The 23365-nt window shown below is 35.6% G+C and overlaps 1 protein-coding gene across 1 annotated transcript in view; it reads left to right on the forward strand.

Annotated features, from left to right (window-relative positions):
• TSC22D4 (TSC22 domain family member 4) overlaps positions 1-23365 on the forward strand; it is an 816869-nt gene that overhangs the window by 748394 nt on the left and 45110 nt on the right. Inside the window, exon 4 of the mRNA XM_044077341.1 lies at positions 5876-5927. Coding sequence (XP_043933276.1) covers positions 5876-5927 — 52 coding nt within the window. The remainder of the gene's footprint in view (positions 1-5875; positions 5928-23365) is intronic.

A 23365-nucleotide genomic window follows, 5' to 3' on the forward strand; every position in this document is an offset into this window, starting at 1 on the left:
TTTTATTTATGTTGTTTTGGTAACTTTTTTTTTTTAACTAGACCCTGGACTGCCACAAGCCAATGCAGAAGATAAGCAAGTAACCAAGGCATAGCTAACTTTAGAAATCTTTACCGTCTTATGCAGCCTGAAAACTTCCATACATTACACTTCTATGGCAGGCATAAACTCTATCCATACTGCACTTAGTAAATATCTGTAAGAGGAAGCTGCACCCTTTACCCCCTCAATGTTCATTTAATATTTAAATCAAACAGTGTAATATATTTTGTTTAGAATGAAAAAAGAATTATTACATATTAAAACAAACAAAAATATTTTATAAAAGTCAGAAAAATTGTACATTTCAAACACCTGGATACTTGTTTTATTACCTTGGGAAAAGGAAGTCCCCCAACCTCTCATACAGGTTTATATGAATGACTTTTTTCCAGGTTTATTACATTTAAGAGATATAAATTAAGAGGTACACTGCAATTCTGTTTTCAGCTTAAGATTTGGAATAGTCATTTTACTAGATATTAGTATATGGTTAAAGATTTGTTTTTACAGTAGACACAATCAAAACAAAATGCTGAGGGGAGCTAAATGTTACTCTTAGCCAAATGTGAAATAGGTAGAGTGACACATGTAAGAGACAATAATTATTATTTTAAAGAAAACACTAACATTATGTGTGCTGTTTGTTTAAACACTTGGTAAGAGTGTGAAAGGATAGATACTTATAGACTATCTGTCATGAGCTAGAGGTAGAAGGTATGAGAATATCCGTAATGATATACATATGAGAATGTATGTAATAATATGAGTATGAGAATATATGTAATAATATGCGTATCAGAATATATGTAGTAATATGCAGAATTATAAGCACAGCATGATTGTACAAGGCAAAACATCTTGCAAAACTGTACTTTTTATTTATTTTCAGAAATCTTTTCACTGGGCTGATCAAATCAATCCTTTTCAGACTTGAATGGAGGTGTGGGATACATTCTGAACTAAAATAAACTGTTAACAATAAAGCACATTCACTACAAGTTCCAAATTTGCAAATGCACGACAGAATATAGATAATTTAACAGTAATATTCAACTTTAAAACATTTTACAAGCATAGACAATACATTATATAAAACAGTAAAATGGACAAACAGTTCAGAATAAATTGTTTTGGTTTTCATCAGCAGTTGCTTTGAATTCATACTGCTAAGTTACATGATGTACAGCTGGAGAGGGGAAACTATATTTACATGGATTTATCGAAAATTTACTGTTTTTTGTGGAAATGCTTTGAAGTTTGTTTGTTTGTTTGTCTTTCGGCTTTTTCCCGGTAAGGGGTCACCACAGCGGAACTCCGGTCCGCTAATTATTGGCAGTAGATTTTTTTTCGAAACGCCAAGGTGCCAGCTCGACAACCAACCTTCAACGAGGGCATGCCCATTTACGCACGCATGTCATTCGAATGCTACCCAACCGAGGGGAGGACACGCAGACTCCACACAGAAGGCACTCCCAAGCCATGCTGAGAATCGAATGGGAGAACCTCTTGCTGTGAGGTAACAACGCTACCGCTGTACCACCGCGGCATATGTGGAAATGCTTTGAAGTGAATGTCAGAATCTTGTGAGACAGCTGCTTTTTGTTTTCTTGATTCATATTGTATTTAGTTATATGATTGGCAGATAGCTGATATATTGTTGTGTTTAGTTAATGTGACTGGCAGATAGCTGAAGTATTGTTGTATCTAGTTATGTGATTAGCAGATGGCTGAAGTATTGTTGTGTCTAGTTATGTGATTAGCAGATGGCTGAAGTATTGTTGTGTCTAGTTATGTGATTAGCAGATGGCTGAAGTATTGTTGTGTCTAGTTATGTGATTAGCACATGGCTGAACTATTGGTTTGCTGCAGCATTTTCATTTGGGTTGTATGACATGAATAAGTGCGCAGGTTTCTTAAAATGTATAATGTGTAGCTGTGCAGTTATTAGGGGCAGTGTTTTTGAAGATCATCTGGTCTGTTGTAAAACACCATTTCATTTTACTGGTTTCTGATTTGCAAGTTCTGAAAAGAATGGTAACCTGAATGCAGGTTATGTACAAGGATCCAGTAACACATGTTCAAACAGTGTCTGGACTGATAGAAAAGTTCCCAGTAGGAGGACATGTGAATTAGGGTTTACCTCTGATCCCTCTCCTGTTTATTTGGTGATGGTCTACATCAACAAACAGGCCTGGAGGGACAGATCAATAAAGCTGCTATACGCAGACAACGTGGCATTGCAGTCATAGGAACTTCTGCAAATGACTGGGGTCCTGGAATGCAAAACTGAGTGCACATGGGATGAAACTGATTACAGACTAGATGGTCATGACAACAAATGAGAGAAATCTGAAGCAGCTGAAAACTAAGGTAGAAGGGGAAATAGTGGAACAGATTAGCAGCTTTTGGTATCTAGGAGGTATAGCTGAGAAGAGAAATTTGAAAAAGGAGGCCAAAGAGGCTATCATTTTGACAGCCATCAGGACAATTTGAGGTATTTTTTAGTTTATGCTATAACAAACTGCATGCACCTGGTAAAGAGCCAGGGCGGGGCATGTAGTAAGTATAAAGAAGAGGACATCCCCTTACTTCTACAAAGGGTATTCCTTGCAAGCAACCTTGCCCCTTCCTCAACGCATTACTCTCTGTTCTCCACTAGACAAATTGCACCAGTCAATTTGCCTCCATGTACTTGCTCATTTCTCCCAATCCCTGAGAGAGGAGGGCAGGCCATGTCTCTTCACTCTCCCCACTCACATGCCTGGTTCCACTACTGCCAGAGCCTGTAATCGAACCCTGGTCGCCTGGGTCACAGTCATGGCTCTGTCTCTTTGTACCACAGAGATGATCTTTTGATTGTCCAGTAGTCCAGAAAACACTGTAGAAACTCCAGTTTTCTGTTTAAAAAAATAGACTATTGGAGTTTGTTAAATCTGCAGATTTGCTATGCTTTTATTTCAATAAAAAAATTGTTATTGCATGGCAAACCAGGAAAAGAGGACATTCCTCCTTCCACAAACATGCATATGTTATAAAATGGGCAGGAAGTGGGTGGGGAGATGGGAGGAGATGGCCAGGGTCATGGGAGGTGCAAAGGACGTGGCTTTGGTCCAGTTTCGGCCACAACAGAAGGTAGCAACCCTAGTTCAGTGCAGTTCAGCTGCACAATTATCCACATCATACAGTATGTTGTGGCTGTGTTCTGTGCAGCTCTCCAATGCATGTAGCCATATCAGGTAGCAGATTCTAGCTGTCTTCAGTGCAGATCTGTTCTAGTTGTACCCATATCATGCAGTAGGTTACGACAGATTTTCCTGTAGCTTTGCTATGCATGTAGCAGTATCATGTAGTAGGGTGTGTCAGTGTTCAGTGCAGGGTATGCCCTACAAGTGCTCAACACAGCTCCAGTGTGCGCTTGAATAGTTAAGAGACAATATGCAGCGTGCAGGTGTATTGTATGCAGAGCACTGTATTCCATGCAAGCACGAGTTACAGAGGGTTTATCCACTCTTCTCAGCTCATGCTGTGACCCTGCATGCTGCATCTCAGGTACTTGTGTGTGCTCAGTCTATACACATCAAGCACACTTAGTCCCCTGCATTGTCTGTTGTGCGTATCTCATTTTAGCCCTTATCAAAAATCTTGAACATCAGTGGATAAATGTTTGTGTAAACTGATCCCACTTGGAGCCAAATAATACTGTTCCTTTTATGCTTTACTGTTTAAAATTCCAGTTGTATCTCTCTCTCTCTTGCCAAAAATGTTACTGTAGGTTTCACTATTTCTGTACAGCTACTATGTAGCAATGGTCAATGACCAGTTTTTGTTGAGTTGCACAGCATTAGCCTTTAAAGAGTCCATTTAACTTTATATTTTCCATCTCTTTAAAATGATCCATATTTTGATGTTTCAGTTCAGGAGATGGAAGAGTTGTCTTAGTAGGGTGACCATCCAACACATGTTCATCCATCCCGGGGGAGGGAAGTACCTCAGTCTGCTGCAGTACTGACCCCCAGCAGTGGCCAAGTGGGGCAAATAGCTAGAACTAGGCTAGCAATATGCATTTAGTTTGCCAAGCAGATTAGCACTTTAGCTCAGTTTGGCAAGTACGTGGAATTATATACATTAATGTCAAAGTCAAAGTAAATTTTATTGTCAATTAGAACTACACACGTGCAACCTAAACAAAGTTTTGTGCATCAGCTCAGTTCTTGAGATTACAAAGGAAAGTAAAACAACACATACAAGTAGAGGAATAAAAATAACTAACAAATAAAATACTACTCCCAATACATGTAAGAAAGAGCAAAGACATTTATTTACCAACACTCATATACGAAAAGAATACCCTCCCCTACGTTAAATTACCTACCCCATTTAAAGTAATACAAACCACACTACAGACTTGAACAATGCCTAAGTTATTTGTCTAATATAGCGCTTGAGTGGTTAAATAATACTGACTATGGATATAATAAATAAATATTGCACTTACTTGGAATATATATAAGTATATATTGCAGAAATAAAAACTGACTTATTGTGTATCCAGACCCCTGGAATTAGTGCCCAAGTTCAGAAGTCTAATCACTGTAGGGTAGAAACTGTTTCTGAATCTTGTAGTCCTGCAGTGGATGTTCTGATATCTTCTGCCTGATGCCAGATGCTTAAACAGTCCATGCACAGGATGCCTAAACAGTCCATGTGCAGGATGCGTGGTGTCCTGTAATATGTTGGTGGCCCTTCGGATGCTTCTTGCAGAATATAGTTGTACATTGGAAGACTAGAACCTATTACCTTCTCATGCCACTGGATCAGCACTGCAGGTGCCACGTAAGCAACATGCATGTTAGTTCATCAGGGGAGGGATTAAGGACCAAAATCCCAAATCCATGGGAATGACAGTCTCTCTGCCAGCTGGTCTTAACCCCAGCTAACCAAACAACTGTGGGAATAAAGGAAAGAATCGGTGCAGATTAGTCAGACAGAGAAGCTGATTGGTCAGAGAGCCTGATAGTCATCAGGTACAGGTCAGAAAAATATGTAGGGGAAAAATGTGTGTTCATGTAACTTATTCCATAAAACTTAACTCACTTGTAAAAAACATAATGACATTTTTCTGCTTCTGAATGCTTCCATTGTAAAGTTATTTTTATTATCTGTAACTTAATTTCAAACATCTTTCCCATATATTTGTGACATTGGTAATCTAAGATTTAATCCAGGTGATATCACCACGGATACCATGTGACTCCATAAACAATGTAGCACAACTATACCAGGCAAGTCCCATTTGAAAACAGAACTGGGGCATAATGCATTATAACCAATTAACTGAAATTAAAAATACATAAAACTTGTTATCTTGGTATAATGCTCATACTTGTACTGTCGAAAACCAGAGACAACCTTGTCCACAATTATTTTCATTTATTTATCTATTTATTTGTTTCTTTGTTTGGAGCAAGTTGGGAGAATGAACCATATGGGCCCTTTTTGGCATGATCTCATTACATATCTGAATAACAAAGGCATAAGTTAGCCATTCCAAATGCAGGCAAGGTAGAGCACATAACACTGAAAAATAATACTGCACTACCATAAATTGTGAAATTAGTCAGGTTAGACACTTGTTGTAATGATTACATTTCCTAGTATGGCTGACACAGTAGAATGTACTGAGGATGTTGCTTAACTTGTATGATTTGTGGAATAGTGAGCGACATTTTTCCTAATTATAGAGCTTTGCAAAGTTTCAGAACTTGATCATCTGATGACATAACCAAACCTTTATTCAGTCTTAACATATTTTCTTCTGTTGTTCTCCCGACAGTGGTTCTAGCAGCAGTATGATAGCAATTGATAACAAGATAGAACGGGCTATGGTAAGTGTGAACCTTTTTTTTTCTCTACAGAGTAAGTCAGACTCATTTATTATTCTTTGTTGCCTAGTGAGTATAGCCATTTTTATTGGAGATTTGAGGATAAAGGCATGGGACAGAATATTGTATTACATTCAGTGTAATAAAAAAGCAAATGACATTGCAAAATATTACAGTGAATACTACACAAACATATGGCTGAATTTCCCCAACAAAGTACTGTTATACTAACACATTCACATATATAGCTATGAACTATGTATATACATATATCTTTAAAAGGGTCAAAATGATTAGCCATGCATAAAAAGTATGCCTGCTATTCCAAGTGAACATGTTTTTGTAGTATAGTCATTACAAAGTTGTATGCACAGGACTATGCAAACATATAGCTGCAACAGCAGCAGTTTATGCAGTTAGGTCTGCTGTACATGTTCTGTAAACTTATAACTGCAACAGCAGTTCATGCAGTTAGGTCTGCTGTACATGTTCTGTAAACTTATAACTACAGCAGCAGTTCATGCAGTTAGACCTGGTGTACATATTCTGTAAACTTGTCACTGCAGTAGCAGTTCATGTACTTATGCCTGCTGTACATATTCTGTAAACTTGTCACTGCAGTAGCAGTTCATTCAGTTATGCCAGCTGTACAGATTCTGGAAACATCTAGCTTTGCTGTGCAGATCCTGTAAACATGTAGCTACGACAGGAATTTGTGCAGTTAGATCTGCTGTACAGACTCTGTAAACGTAGCTGCAACAGAAGTTCATACAGTTAGACCTGCTGTTCAGATTTTGTAAACATGTAACTACAGCAGTATTTAATGCATTTAGACCTGCAGAACAGAATTTGTAAACATGTACCTGCAGCAGTATTTAATGCAGTTAGAATTGTAGAACAGATTTTGTAAACATGTAACTGCCAGCAGCATTTAATGCAATTAGACCTGCGGAACAAAATTTGTAGACATGCAACTGCAGCAGTATTTAATGCAGTTAGACCTGCAGAACAGATTTAGTAAACATGTAACTGCAGAAGTATTTAATGCATTTAGACCTGCGGAACAGAATTTGTAAACATGTAACTGCAGCAGTATTTAATGCAGTTAGACTTGCAGAACAGATTTTGTAAACATGTAACTACAGCAGTATTTAATGCAATTAGACCTGCGGAACAGATTTAGTAAACATGTAACTGCAGCAGTATTTAATGCAGTTAGGCCCATTTGTTACCACATTCATAACCATGTTGATCTCACCTCTCATTTTTGCAAGCTGCTTTCAGCAGTGTATGACCTGCCTTATTGTTGAGTATGAGAAAAACTTAGAAGATATGCAGATAAATATAAAGGAAAAGTACAAAATAAGCAATTTATTGATGACCCAAAAAATTTTATACAGAATTGGGAAACAAGACAAAAGGAATCCAAACTCCACCAAAAAACAGAAGAAATATACACATTGTCGAGAAATATCTATGAAGATCCTGTGGAACATAACAAAGATGCTGAATGGATAAAAGAAGTAAAGTAAATAATAAGAAGTTCAAATGTGCAGGATATGAAATGAGATGACGTAACAACCGCAGAGATTGAAACAAAATTAAGAAAAACTAATTGGAAAACCCCAAGCCCAGATGCAATACCTAACTTCTGGCTAGAAGTTTTAGCATCTTTACATGGAGATTTAGTCATGAGTAAGAGCTATTTATATGCACATTCTGGGCAGATACCAACAACAGGAAAAACAATACTACTTAAGAGTGAACCTGCAAGCTATCCTAAAAACTATAGACCAATAACTTGCCTTCCGACGATGTATAAATTATATACTGGAATTGATGCCAACAGAGTTTATAGTCATGTAGATGAAAACTCAGTCATGGCAATAGAACAAAAGGGTAACAAAAGAAAGTCATATGGAAGAAAGGATTGCTTGTTGTTAAATAAAGTCATAATGCAGAATTGTAAAAAGGGGAAGAATCCAAGTATATCATGGATAGGCCACAAAAGCATATTTGTGGCATCCCACGTTCGTGTATAAAAGAGTATTTACAAATTTATACAATACACCCTACATTGATCAATTATATTGCAGTGACTGTGAAACAGTGGCAAACCACTTTGCAGCTAAGCCATGATAAAGGACAAATTATTATCCCAGGGATAAAAATTCCAAGGGGGGTATTCCAGGGTGACACTGTCACCGCTCCTCTTTTGTCTTGCCCTTAACCCATTAAGCTGTCTACTTAATAAATGAGGTCATGGTTACAGTTTGGCTCCCAGAAAACAACAAAGTGTAAAGATTTCTCATCTTCTTTTTGAGGATGATTTAAAACTGTATAGTTCATCAAAAAATCGATGAGGAATTGAAGACACAATTGCAAGTGGTAAAAACTTTATCAGATGATATAAGAATCATTAGATCTTGATAAATGTGCAAAAGCAACCTTTAAAGCAGAAAAGCTGCAGCACAAAAAAAATATAAGCCTGGGACAAGAATGTGATATAAAAGAACCTGAGCAAGAGGGAGTTTATAAATATTTGGGAATTGATATAGAACTGGGAATAAAACATAAACAAATGACAATAAAATTTAGTAAGGAATATTTTAGAAGACTTCAATTAATACTGAAAACAGCTCTGACATCTAGAACAAAGCCCAAGCTATAAACTGTTTTGCTCTTCCTGTTCTAACTCACAGTTTTGGGTGATTGACTGGCCCCAAAAGGTAATGGATCAGTTGGACAGGAAAACAAGAAAAATGCCTAATGCTTATCAAATGATTTATAAAAATCAGCGTATACCAAGATTATATCTTCCTCATTCTGAAGGAGGTATGGGGTTCCTCAAAACTGATTACATGTATTGATCTGCAATTATAGGACTGGATACATATCTGCTGACCTCACAAGATCCAAATGTAGTGAAAGTTTTAAACCATGAGGAGAACAAATCTAAGATGACTTTCCTGCTTAGTTTAGCAGAAGCATATCAGTGTCAAGCGGGAATGGAAACCAGACCAGAAGTAGATAAAAATGAAGCAGCAACTGAAAGTGCCAAAAAACAAAATAAAGAATATAAGGTGAAGAATCAAATGAGAAGGGAAGAAATGTGGAAAATGCATAAATATAGTTACAAGTACAGAAAACTCCTGGAACAACCTCATGTTGATCAGGATCAAACACAGGAATAGTTAAGGAGAGGTGAATTTAAACCAAAAGACCAAAGGTTAATATTGGCAGCCCAGGACAGTGAACTATGCATATGTTGGTTTAGTCCATTGAACATGTCGGAGAAACAGATAAATGCAGGTTTTGTAAAACAGAACTGGAAACAGTCGCACATCTTTTTGCTGGATGGCAGAAGGCCTGTTTACTGAAGGCATAATAATGTGGGAAGAGTGTTCCATTAAGGATTGTACAAACATTATAATACTGAATTAGCTGAGAAGCATTAGAAATGTGAGCCACAAAGCGTTATAGAAAATTATGACGTTTAGGCCCACTTCTATTTAGCATATTTAACAGTAACTTCCACACTGCACTCTCTCAAGGCTCAGTCATCCAGTACGCAGATGACTCCACTGTCTTCTGCACTGCAAACAACTCGCCAGAACTATACCAGCTCAACCAAAATGCTCTCACCTCCACTGAAATTTGGATGTCTAATAATCATCTCACCCTGAACCCCAACAAAACCAAACTAGTTATCTTTGCCCCCAAAAAATCCACATCCCTACAAAAAGAGAACTTTACCATTCAAACCCTAAATGGTACCACCATCGACAATGTACATAGCACAAAACTCCTAGGTGTCATCATAGACAAAAAACTCACATTCGACCTGTACATTCAGTCCAATGTCAAAAAAAACATCAAAAGCTTGGCATTCTCTACCGACACAAACATCTACTCAGTGCATCAGCCTGACTTCCTCTTGCCTCTTATTTTCTATTACCATCTCTTTTATATGGTGCTCCCCCTTCTCACCAACATTCAGTCCTCTCTAAAGTCCAAACTAGACTCATGCTACAACAAAATTGCTAAGTTTTTAACTACTCATCCCCCCACTGCTTATCATTACGCAACCTAAAATGGCATGAGCTCCCCAACTATCTCACCTTTATCCAACTAACCACAGCTCATAAACTCATTCATAATCCATCTACATCCCCTGCTCTATCTTCTATACCTACAATATACCATCCTAACAGACCACTCCGATCCAACAACCAACTACTCGTAAATGTAGAAAAACCCAAACTTTCGGATGACCAGATGCTTTACTCCTTTACCATCACAAAACTTTGGAACTCCCTCCTCCCAACACTTAGATCCATCCACTCAGTAACCCTCTTCAAGACATCTCTGAAATAACACTTCTCCTCATCTTGGCTGTGCACATGTGCTAACTCCACATCTCATATAACCTGACTTCGACCATCACTATTATTCTCACCCCCAAACTACCACTATGGCATCTCTCCATCCTGTCCACTTCCCTCTTCTACTATCCAGTTATCCCACCATTGATCCCACCTGTCCACTTCCTAACCCTTATAGACCTACCATTGAACCAGGCGAGACATTCAGGTACTCTCGCAGCCTACCTTAATTTCATACCACCACTTATATCTGTAACAATATCCACCGAGTTTTCTGATTCCAGCAACAGTACTTGTATAACCTATTGCTCTGCTATTACACCTCCTAAATGTATTAAAAGTTTAGTACCTAGACTCTAATTAATTCCTATATCTGCTTTGCACCCACTGCATAAACTGTCCTATTTAAATTTTGCTAGCAGAAAACTACTCCTATGGAATGTTCTCATGTATATACTCTGTATTCTTTGTATACTATCTTGGAATATTCTCGTGTATATATTCTGTATTGCTTGTGTACTATCTTTGATTTAGAATGATTACTTATATACTTTTTTCACTAACTGTATAAGCTATGAACAATGTGCACTAAATGTCTCTGTTAATGTAAATTCTGTATTGTATGTGAAATGTCTTGTATGTGGAGCTTTTCTCCCCGGGACTCCACTGAAAATGGGCACTTCTGGCCCAGCTGGACCATCACAGTAAACAAATGCAAATAAATAAATATTACACGGGATCATCTATTACCAAAAGTTCAAAAAACAGATGCAAGAAAACCAGATACAATAGTCCAGGAAAAGAAGACAAAAGTAGCATTGCTCACTGAAATCGCTACACCCAGTGATTACAGTGTCTTACATACTGACACAAAGTCATAAAATACCAGGATTTGTAGGCAGAATTTAACATGGGTAATGTGGAAGAAGGATACCCAGACAGATCCAATAGTAGTAGGAGCAATAGGTCTCATAAAAAAGAATTTACAGCCATATTTAGATGTGTTACCAATACATGTAACTCCGTATGAAATGCAGAAGGAGTCAGTTCTGGGTACATCACAGGTGCTGCAAAGAGCACTTTTGACTAACACAAAAGACTGAAACAATACTAATTTCATGATTTTTAATCATACTTTAACTTAAAAATGGGCTCCATTCTGTTATGGTATTACGAACCGAAACGTCGTGGGGAAATTTAAAAAAAAAATTGAGTATGTCACAACTGGGGTCTGAATGGAGAGATGAAAAGATCATGAAGCAAAGGAGCTTAGTATCTCTGGAATTTAATTCATCTTCAAGTTTTCATGAGTACCTTCATGATGTGGACCCTGTTTTTACAAAATTTCACCAAGACGAGCCTGATATGTAGACTGTATTTTGCATGAATCATGGCTAGAAGTAGGTTGAAAAATAAAAAAAGACAGCTGGTGCATAAGTCCCAGGATAAAAAACTGCCTAATCCTGGTAGGTGCACTGGTTCCAGGACTGGAAAAAAATCACAGTATAGAATCCTTAAGAGACAGAAACATTCCTAATATGGAGTTAGGCCAGGCGCAGAGAGAGGATGGTCCCCCTGTTGTAGAAGGAAGTAGTATTCCACAAAAACAGACAGGCCAAAAACAGCTATAACGATGATAAAGTGGACTGTTGAGGATCAAAAAGAAACTATGTATTGTTACTATTATGGAAGAAGCACAGAATTTCTGTGTAGAAGATATACAAAAAGGTTAAGAAAAACTGTCAAAAGCTTCAAATGCAAATTTGTAGCCATGGTGGTGCAGCGGTAGCATTGTTGCCTCACAGCAAGAGGTTGTCCCGTTCTCTTCTCAGCTTGGGTTGGGAGTGCCTTCTGTGTGGAGTCTGCATGTCCTCCCCGCGGTCAAGTGGGCATTTGAAAGACATGCGTTGAATGGGCGTGCCTTCATTGAAGGTTGTCTAAACAAACACCGGCTTGCTGGAAAGCGGCAATAAAGGTTCCATAGATCCTCTGATGTTCACCACCTAATATTTAATCCACAACAACACTGCACACAGGTCTACATGAAACGTAACAACATGAAGCCATAAAAAACGAAAGTTTAGCGCTTTCATCTGCTTAAGGCAGACTTCCTCAGAACAACTCTTGTATACACATCCTCAGTATTTAAACAGTATTTGGCGCCAAAATCTGTTGTAAAATTTAAAGATTTAAAGATTTAAAGGCATATACATAATTATATTGCACTTCCTCCATACTTTAATGCTTGTACTAGGGATTTAAAACTTTTCATATTCTTCTTTTGTTAAAAACTTCTATAATATTGTATTCTTATATAAAAGCATAAATATATATATAAAAAACTATATAAAATATATACATTATGAAATATCTCTCTACAAATACTTATGCATTGTAATTATGAATAAATAATAAATAATTCATTGTATACAATATAAAATCAATACAAAACTGTATGATATATAGATATAATATGTGAAAAATTATTAATAATGTTAAAAATTATTGAAAATTATTAAAAATTGTTAAAAATTGTACAATAGTTCTGTTCCTTTGCATTGAATGCTAATGAAATCATTTAATCCTGGTTTTCTTGTTGCATCTGTAAGCATCTGCCACCAGCTCTCTTTACATGCTAAATTATTCTTCCAGTCTCCTCCTCTGGGATTCAAAAATTCCTGATCTATGATAGAGAATAAAAAGGAATGTGTGTCCCCTGTTTCTTTGATGTGTCTATACAGGGCATTCTTCTGATCTTTAGTTTTTATTCTATAATTGTGTTCATAAATCCGCTTGTTTAACTTTCTTTCTGTCTTCCCTATGTAGAAGGCTGGACAGGATTTACATAGAGCTATATATACAACTTGTTTGGTATGACAACATCCTCCCTTGCTCTTGATCTTGTTATAGTTCGCATTTTCTAATCTTATATGTGATGTTGTATAGATAAATTGACATTGAGAACAATTCCCACATTTTCTAGTGTGTGTGTCTGTATTCCTATTGTTTTTTTCTTTTCCACCTGTCTTCTCTAGTAATTTCTTAATGTTAGGGGCTGTCCTGTATACTATAGTTGGTGTGTGCCCTAACTTTTCTCTGGTACCTTCATTCACTGTGATTATGTCCCAACATCTCTCCACAATTTCTTTGATATGATTCACATAAGGTGAATAGGTCAACACACAAACTCTTCCTTCCTTATAGACCTTGTTTACATCCTTTTCAAGTAGAACTTCAGGTCTACCTAATAGTGGGATATATTTGTGGTTCCATTCGGAGCAAACATATTTTATAGTATCTTTCAATATCTCTGTCGGATATCCCCTATCCTTAAATAATTTGTATATGAAAGTCATCTCACTTTCCATGTCATTGTAAGTTGATGACATTCTTGCTCCCCTTATGCACTGTCCTTTTACAATGTTTTTAAAAACATATTTCGGGTGATTGCTACTATAATATATATAGTCGTTAGAAAATGTTGTTTTTCTATACACTCTAGATGCATATCCATCATCCTTCTTATAAATATATGTATCCAGGTACGAAATACCATTTTCACTTACACTGTGCGTAAACTTCAAAAATTCAGTGGTGGTATTAATATATTCTAAAAAATTTTTTATTATATCTGCCTTATCACCCTTCGATAAAATAAAAATATCATCTAAAAACCTGGCATAAAATATTATATTATCCTTGTATATACTGTTCATTACATATGTATTCTCCCATTCTAACATTACTAGGTTCGCAAATATGGGTGCACATGATGCACCCATAGCCACTCCCTTTTTCTGTCTATATATCTCACCTTCATATGATATGTAATTGTGGTCTAAAATCAATGACATCATATCCATAACAGTTACTATTTTGTCCCAAGATAACTCTGAATATGTTCTCAGGCTATTGCAGAAATATTCTAATCCTTCTTCCTTGGGTATACTAGAAAATAGATCACAGACATCTATCGTCACAAATGTATATTCTTTATTACATACCTGTGGAGTTAGTTTTCTTAAAAAATCCCAAGAATCTGTCATCAAATGTGGTATGTTTTTGTAAATATTTTTAACCCATTTGTCAATAGTATATCCAATGTTGAATGTCTTAGATTTTGATCCTGATATGATGGGTCTGAAAGGTGGTTGAGATATAGATTTGTGTATCTTGGGAATGCCCACTATATGGGCCATCATAGGATATTCAGTCCGTATGAAATCGTACACTTCTTTAGTTATTCTGTTGTCCAATAAGTATTCTTCGATATACAAATCTATACGTCTATATCCTATGTTAACTTGATTCCATGATATTGTTTCATAATTGCCTGATGCATTTAAAATACTATGTATGGCTGCTTTGTATTCATGTTGTGGGTATATGACCACCCTCCCCTTTATCTGGTCTCATTATTCTAATCTCAGAGTTCTTAATAAGGATATTCAAACATTCTCTCTCTTTTGTGTTTAAATTGTCATTTACTTCATTACTCTTTTGTTTCTTCTTTCTGACATTCCTGTTAAACTTGTATATATCATTGCATGCCATACTCTCATACTGGCTAATAATAGGATTACTTGTAGGAATGTAGCAACTTTTTTTCTTTAATACCCCTGCTGCTTCTGGTTTATCTGGTCCACTTTTTTCAAATTGCAAAGCTAAATTTAACTTCCTACAAAATAACTTGATGTCTTTGATGCTCTCTACTAGTCTAAAGTTAGAATAGGGTATAAATTTCATGCCTTTGGCCAACAAAGTGTAAAACTCCTCTTTAACTATAAAATCTGAATAGTTATATACATTAAAACCTTTAAAAGTGCTCATAATCTGCGTATTGTGAGATATCTCTATGTTGTCCACTTCCTTGTAGTTGGAAGATTCTTTACAATGTTCATTCATAGCTCCCTTACATGTAGATACATATGCTTTTATATTATCTCTGTCAATTATATCTTGTTGTATGTATTCTGATGATATTGGGTTTTCCTGTATGTTGGGTGGTACCTTCCCCCCTGAAAATTTTCTTTGTAATCATCTCTCCCTTCTCTTTCAGTATACTTCTTTTCAATGTGTGTGAGCTTCCTATCTGATGGCCAAATATAAGCTTTATTAGCTTTATAAGCTTCCACATCCCTATCAAGCTTGCCATGTTTCCTAGTATACACACTTTGTGCCTGTTTGTCTGCCTGATAGAATTTTTATTGTATAATTCCTTCCAAGTATCAAATTCATTATGTAATAAAATACTCTGGTTAATAATTTCAACTTCATGAATCAGGTTCGAAATTCTTTCATCATTGTGTTGTATTATTAAATTCATATATTTCATCCCAAATTCATCAAATAAATTATTAAATTCAAACTTAACTTGATCATTATAAATTAATCCCATTGGTAATTTAAAAAATCTCATTCCCTTAGGTACAACTTGAATATTAATACATTTGTGGAGATAGGCATTATCCACCTTTAAATTCCTTATAACAGCTAGCTTTTTGCCAAAATTATAAATCATTTCTTTTATAGAATTACTGCCATTTACCACTAGAGATCGTGGTGTTTTATATACTGTATCGAAATCATATTCATTATTTATAAAATCATTAAAATCATCATTCACATTGACTTTCATATTTACAGTTCCTTTATATCTAATGCCCTTCTTGTTATTGGTCTCGTTAATAATTGTGGGCTTATTAGGGCTAGAGACTGTTTTTTTATGAAAAGTACCTTTAGTTATGCCCTTTTCACTGTTTCCTGTAGTCGCATAGGTTTTCAGCACAGATTGTGCTTTAGGTTTCGCTCCTTTCCTCTCCATGTCCATGCGATCTTGTAATATGCTAAAATCAAACGTGAAATCTTTATCTGGTGTTATTACAAACTTATCTTCTGTTTGTGCCATTTCCAATGACTCTCTGCACGTATCCGATAAGGAAATAGCTGGGCTGGGTTGACCATTTGGTATCTCCGTATCGCTATTAGACTCAACAGTTAACATTATTTCTTTTTTGGAGCAACAGTGCAAGTTGGCGTTAAACTGATGTACCTGCTCCAAATGTTTATCTGGCGCCACAGTATTCATATCCATAAGACACTGAAACATGTTAGAGAGTTTCCTCATCTCTGCGTGTAGACCTGTAACTTCCGCTCGCAATTGGGAAAGTTCATTCACTTCAGGGCTCGTCTGTGTGTCCTCACCGATACCAGCCATGCCTGCAGTAGCAACTGAGAAAATCGAAGAAGTAGGTAAAAACTTATCAAAACAAACACCGGCTTGCTGGAATGCGGCAATAAAGGTTCCACAGATCCTCTGATGTTCACCACCTAATATTTAATCCACAACAACACTACACACAGGTCTACATGAAACGTAACAACATGAAGCCATAAAAAACGAAAGTTTAGCGCTTTCATCTGCTTAAGGCAGACTTCCTCAGAACAACTCTTGTATACACATCCTCAGTATTTAAACAGTATTTGGCGCCAAAATCTGTTGTAAAATTTGAAGATTTAAAGGCATATACATAATTATATTGCACTTCCTCCATACTCAAATTAATGCTTGTACTAGGGATTTAAAACTTTTCATATTCTTCTTTTGTTAAAAACTTCTATAATATTGTATTCTTATATAAAAGCATAAATATATATATAAAAAACTATATAAAATGAAGTGAATGAACTTTCCCAATTGCGAGCGGAAGTTACAGGTCTACACGCAGAGATGAGGAAACTCTCTAACATGTTTCAGTGTCTTATGGATATGAATACTGTGGCGCCAGATAAACATTTGGAGCAGGTACATCAGTTTAACGCCAACTTGCACTGTTGCTCCAAAAAAGAAATAATGTTAACTGTTGAGTCTAATAGCGATACGGAGATACCAAATGGTCAACCCAGCCCAGCTATTTCCTTATCGGATACGTGCAGAGAGTCATTGGAAATGGCACAAACAGAAGATAAGTTTGTAATAACACCAGATAAAGATTTCACGTTTGATTTTAGCATATTACAAGATCGCATGGACATGGAGAGGAAAGGAGCGAAACCTAAAGCACAATCTGTGCTGAAAACCTATGCGACTACAGGAAACAGTGAAAAGGGCATAACTAAAGGTACTTTTCATAAAAAAACAGTCTCTAGCCCTAATAAGCCCACAATTATTAACGAGACCAATAACAAGAAGGGCATTAGATATAAAGGAACTGTAAATATGAAAGTCAATGTGAATGAGGATTTTAATGATTTTATAAATAATGAATATGATTTCGATACAGTATATAAAACACCACGATCTCTAGTGGTAAATGGCAGTAATTCTATAAAAGAAATGATTTATAATTTTGGCAAAAAGCTAGCTGTTATAAGGAATTTAAAGGTGGATAATGCCTATCTCCACAAATGTATTAATATTCAAGTTGTACCTAAGGGAATGAGATTTTTTAAATTACCAATGGGATTAATTTATAATGATCAAGTTAAGTTTGAATTTAATAATTTATTTGATGAATTTGGGATGAAATATATGAATTTAATAATACAACACAATGATGAAAGAATTTGAACCTGATTCATGAAGTTGAAATTATTAACCAGAGTATTTTATTACATAATGAATTTGATACTTGGAAGGAATTATACAATAAAAATTCTATCAGGCAGACAAACAGGCACAAAGTGTGTATACTAGGAAACATGGCAAGCTTGATAGGGATGTGGAAGCTTATAAAGCTAATAAAGATTATATTTGGCCATCAGATAGGAAGCTCACACACATTGAAAAGAAGTATACTGAAAGAGAAGGGAGAGATGATTACAAAGAAAATTTTCAGGGGGGAAGGTACCACCCAACATACAGGAAAACCCAATATCATCAGAATACATACAACAAGATATAATTGACAGAGATAATATAAAAGCATATGTATCTACATGTAAGGGAGCTATGAATGAACATTGTAAAGAATCTTCCAACTACAAGGAAGTGGACAACATAGAGATATCTCACAGTACGCAGATTATGAGCACTTTTAAAGGTTTTAATGTATATAACTATTCAGATTTTATAGTTAAAGAGGAGTTTTACACTTTGTTGGCCAAAGGCATGAAATTTATACCCTATTCTAACTTTAGACTAGTAGAGAGCATCAAAGACATCAAGTTATTTTGTAGGAAGTTAAACTTAGCTTTGCAATTTGAAAAAAGTGGACCAGATAAACCAGAAGCAGCAGGGGTATTAAAGAAAAAAAGTTGCTACATTCCTACAAGTAATCCTATTATTAGCCAGTATGAGAGTATGGCATGCAATGATATATACAAGTTTAACAGGAATGTCAGAAAGAAGAAACAAAAGAGTAATGAAGTAAATGACAATTTAAACACAAAAGAGAGAGAATGTTTGAATATCCTTATTAAGAACTCTGAGATTAGAATAATGAGACCAGATAAAGGGGGAGGGGTGGTCATATACCCACAACATGAATACAAAGCAGCCATACATAGTATTTTAAATGCATCAGGCAATTATGAAACAATATCATGGAATCAAGTTAACATAGGATATAGACGTATAGATTTGTATATCGAAGAATACTTATTGGACAACAGAATAACTAAAGAAGTGTACGATTTCATACGGACTGAATATCCTATGATGGCCCATATAGTGGGCATTCCGAAGATACACAAATCTATATCTCAACCACCTTTCAGACCCATCATATCAGGATCAAAATCTAAGACATTCAACATTGGATATACTATTGACAAATGGGTTAAAAATATTTACAAAAACATACCACATTTGATGACAGATTCTTGGGATTTTTTAAGAAAACTAACTCCACAGGTATGTAATAAAGAATATACATTTGTGACGATAGATGTCTGTGATCTATTTTCTAGTATACCCAAGGAAGAAGGATTAGAATATTTCTGCAATAGCCTGAGAACATATTCAGAGTTATCTTGGGACAAAATAGTAACTGTTATGGATATGATGTCATTGATTTTAGACCACAATTACATATCATATGAAGGTGAGATATATAGACAGAAAAAGGGAGTGGCTATGGGTGCATCATGTGCACCCATATTTGCGAACCTAGTAATGTTAGAATGGGAGAATACATATGTAATGAACAGTATATACAAGGATAATATAATATTTTATGCCAGGTTTTTAGATGATATTTTTATTTTATGGAAGGGTGATAAGGCAGATATAATAAAATTTTTAGAATATATTAATACCACCACTGAATTTTTGAAGTTTACTCACAGTGTAAGTGAAAATGGTATTTCGTACCTGGATACATATATTTATAAGAAGGATGATGGATATGCATCTAGAGTGTATAGAAAAACAACATTTTCTAACGACTATATATATTATAGTAGCAATCACCCGAAATATGTTTTTAAAAACATTGTAAAAGGACAGTGCATAAGGGGAGCAAGAATGTCATCAACTTACAATGACATGGAAAGTGAGATGACTTTCATATACAAATTATTTAAGGATAGGGGATATCCGACAGAGATATTGAAAGATACTATAAAATATGTATGCTCCGAATGGAACCACAAATATATCCCACTATTAGGTAGACCTGTAGTTCTACTTTAAAAGGATGTAAACAAGGTCTATAAGGAAGGAAGAGTTTGTGTGTTGACCTATTCACCTTATGTGAATTATATTAAAGAAATTATGGAGAGATGTTGGGACATAATCACAGTGAATGAAGGTACCAGAGAAAAGTTAGGGCACACACCAACTATAGTATACAGGACAGCCCCTAACATTAAGAAATTACTAGAGAAGACAGGTGGAAAAGAAAAAAACAATAGGAATACAGACACACACACTAGAAAATGTGGGAATTGTTCTCAATGTCAATTTATCTATACAACATCACATATAAGATTAGAAAATGCGAACTATAACAAGATCAAGAGCAAGGGAGGATGTTGTCATACCAAACAAGTTGTATACATAGCTCTATGTAAATCCTGTCCAGCCTTCTACATAGGGAAGACAGAAAGAAAGTTAAACAAGCGGATTTATGAACACAATTACAGAATAAAAACTAAAGATCAGAAGAATGCCCTGTATAGACACATCAAAGAAACAGGGGACACGCATTCCTTTTTATTCTCTATCATAGATCAGGAATTTTTGAATCCCAGAGGAGGAGACTGGAAGAATAACTTAGCATGTAAAGAGAGCTGGTGGCAGATGCTTACAGATGCAACAAGAAAACCAGGATTAAATGATTTCATTAGCATCAAGCCTTTTTTAAAAACATGACGCATAGGTATGTAGGAAATAAGGTTTAATCAGGTTTTTCTGCCATATTATCATTCATGTAATAGATAGCATTCAATGCAAAGGAACAGAACTATTGTACTATTTTTAATAATTTTTTAATTTTTTAACATTATTAATAATTTTTCACATCATTATATATTATATCTATATATCATACAGTATTGTATTGATTTTATATTGTATACAATGTATTAATTATTATTTATTCATTATTACAATGCATAAGTATTTGTAGAGAGATATTTCATAATGTATATATTTTATATAGTTTTTTATATATATATTTATGCTTTTATATAAGAATACAATATTATAGAAGTTTTTAACACAAGAAGAATATGAAAAGTTTTAAATCCCTAGTACAAGTATTAATTTGAGTATGGAGGAAGTGCAATATAATTATGTATATGCCTTTAAATCTTTAAATCTTTAAATTTTACAACAGATTTTGGCGCCAAATACTGTTTAAATACTGAGGATGTGTATACAAGAGTTGTTCTGAGGAAGTCTGCCTTAAGCAGATGAAAGCGCTAAACTTTCGTTTTTTATGGCTTCATGTTGTTACGCTTCATGTAGACCTGTGTGCAGTGTTGTTGTGGATTAAATATTAGGTGGTGAACATCAGAGGATCTGTGGAACCTTTATTGCCGCTTTCCAGCAAGCCGGTGTTTGTTTAGATAAGTTTTTACCTACTTCTTCGATTTCTTCATTGAAGGTTGGGCGTCGGGCTGGCAACTTGACACCATAAAAAAAAAACTGCCAATCATTAGCGGACCGGAGTTCCGCTGTGGCGACCCCTAACTGGGAAAAGCTGAAAGACAAACAACAAACAACAATACAACAGATTCATGAAAAACTATATAGACCGAGAAACCTCACACCATTTGGAAAAAGAAGTGACTGAGGAAGAGTGAAAATATAAAGAACAAAATCTTGAGACTTTTGGGACGGTATTAAAAAGAAACATGGACATGGGAAAAAAAGAGAAATTTGATATGGTGCAATATTTATGGAAAGGAGAAAGACAAACTAATTAATACAAAAAAGCAGCTCCAAAGATATTTGAAGAGAAGTACAGGCAAAGGCACCCAGCTATGAAAAATTTCACAATATAAAAAAAGATCACAAAGGGAGGATGTAGAACGGAAGATTAGTAAAGCAGAATTTAAACAAATAAAAGCCTAAGTTATGGAATTCCTGCAAAGTGAAGGATTTAATATAGAAAGTCTAACACAGGTTATGTCACAACATGATGGAACAAGTGAGTCTCCAAAGTACGGAGAAATGGGAAGAGCAGGATACATCTGAAGACGATGTATGCACATGGGAAAGAAAAGGTGATTTAATGTGGTGCAATATTTATGCAAAGGAGAAAGCCAAATACAAAAAAGCAGTACCAAAGATATTTGAAGAGAAATACAGGCAAAGGCATCCAGATATGAAAAATTGTGCAATACAAAAAGTAAAAAAACAAAGGGGAAAGTAGAAAAGAGGATTAGTAATGGAGAAGTTAAAGAAATAGAAACTGAAGTTATGAATTACCTGTGAAGTGAAAGATTTAGTGTAGAAAGTCCCACTCTGGTAACATAACATGATAGAACAATGAGTCCACAAATTAAGGAGAAACGGGTGGAACAGGAAGCATCTGATCAGTTGCCATATGAAGATAATCTGAAGCCTTTAGTAAAAAAACAGTACAAAAGTTCAGTCGGAGCTGCACAGTAAGGGAAGGAGCAGGAAACAATGGCCACTCTGATGCAGTCTAGTTTGTAGAGTGATAGGCCAGTGAGTTCCCATACGATACAGCGATGGATGACACAGGATACAGCTGAAGTGACTATGTCAGAGGAAGATGTTATGGAACTTTCTGTAGAATCCTCACAGGAAACGGAGAACAAAGAGTGTGCCCTTAGTCTAGAAGAAAATTATCTAAGGGAAGAGTTGCTTGATCTACTAGAGGTGAATAGACATATTAAGATCATTGAAAGAAACAGATTACAGAAAGTTAATAAGACCCCAAATATTAGAAGTGTGACAAAACAAATGAACACAGTAATGTAGACTGTTGATAGAAATTCATGTGATATAACAGAAGTATAACAAAGACACAGGGCAGTAAGGGAAAGAAAGGGAAAAAATCAAATGCCATCATGGAAGTATTAAAAAGAGAAAAACTGTAAAGCAATTATGACAAGAACTGTCGCTGTTAGAAGAGTACAGAAGAGGGAACAGATCAAAAAAATACTTAGAAAGATAGACATTTTTATTTATTTTATTTATTTTTATTTTATTTTATATTTGTTGACCAGGATAGTCCGACTGGATGCATGTCCATTTTCAGCGGAGGCCCGAGGAGAAAAGCTCCAAGGGTAAGCAGATACAGCATTACATAATACCAGCATTACATATTACAAACAGACTATTTACAGAGATTACATAAGTAAGCAAGTTAAACAAGTTCCACAGGTTACAGTTAGTCCTGAGCACAAGTCAGGATTAAATTAAATTACACAGTAAACTGGTTAACAGATATTTACACATTCGAGTTAGCCAGGCTTGATACATTGACATAGCCAGTTAAGTGACAAATGTTGTTTGAGTCTAGTTTTAAATTGACCTAAGGTGGAAAGTAAGGTAATATCAGCTGGAAGAGAGTTCCAGGATCTACTTACAGAGTTTGCAAAGAGAGAATCACCGGCTGTGTTATTAATTTTGCTAGT

Source organism: Protopterus annectens, chromosome 7.part0, assembly GCF_019279795.1.
Source record: "Protopterus annectens isolate FY-2018-M chromosome 7.part0, PAN1.0, whole genome shotgun sequence".
Classification (NCBI taxonomy): Eukaryota; Metazoa; Chordata; order Ceratodontiformes; family Protopteridae; genus Protopterus; species Protopterus annectens.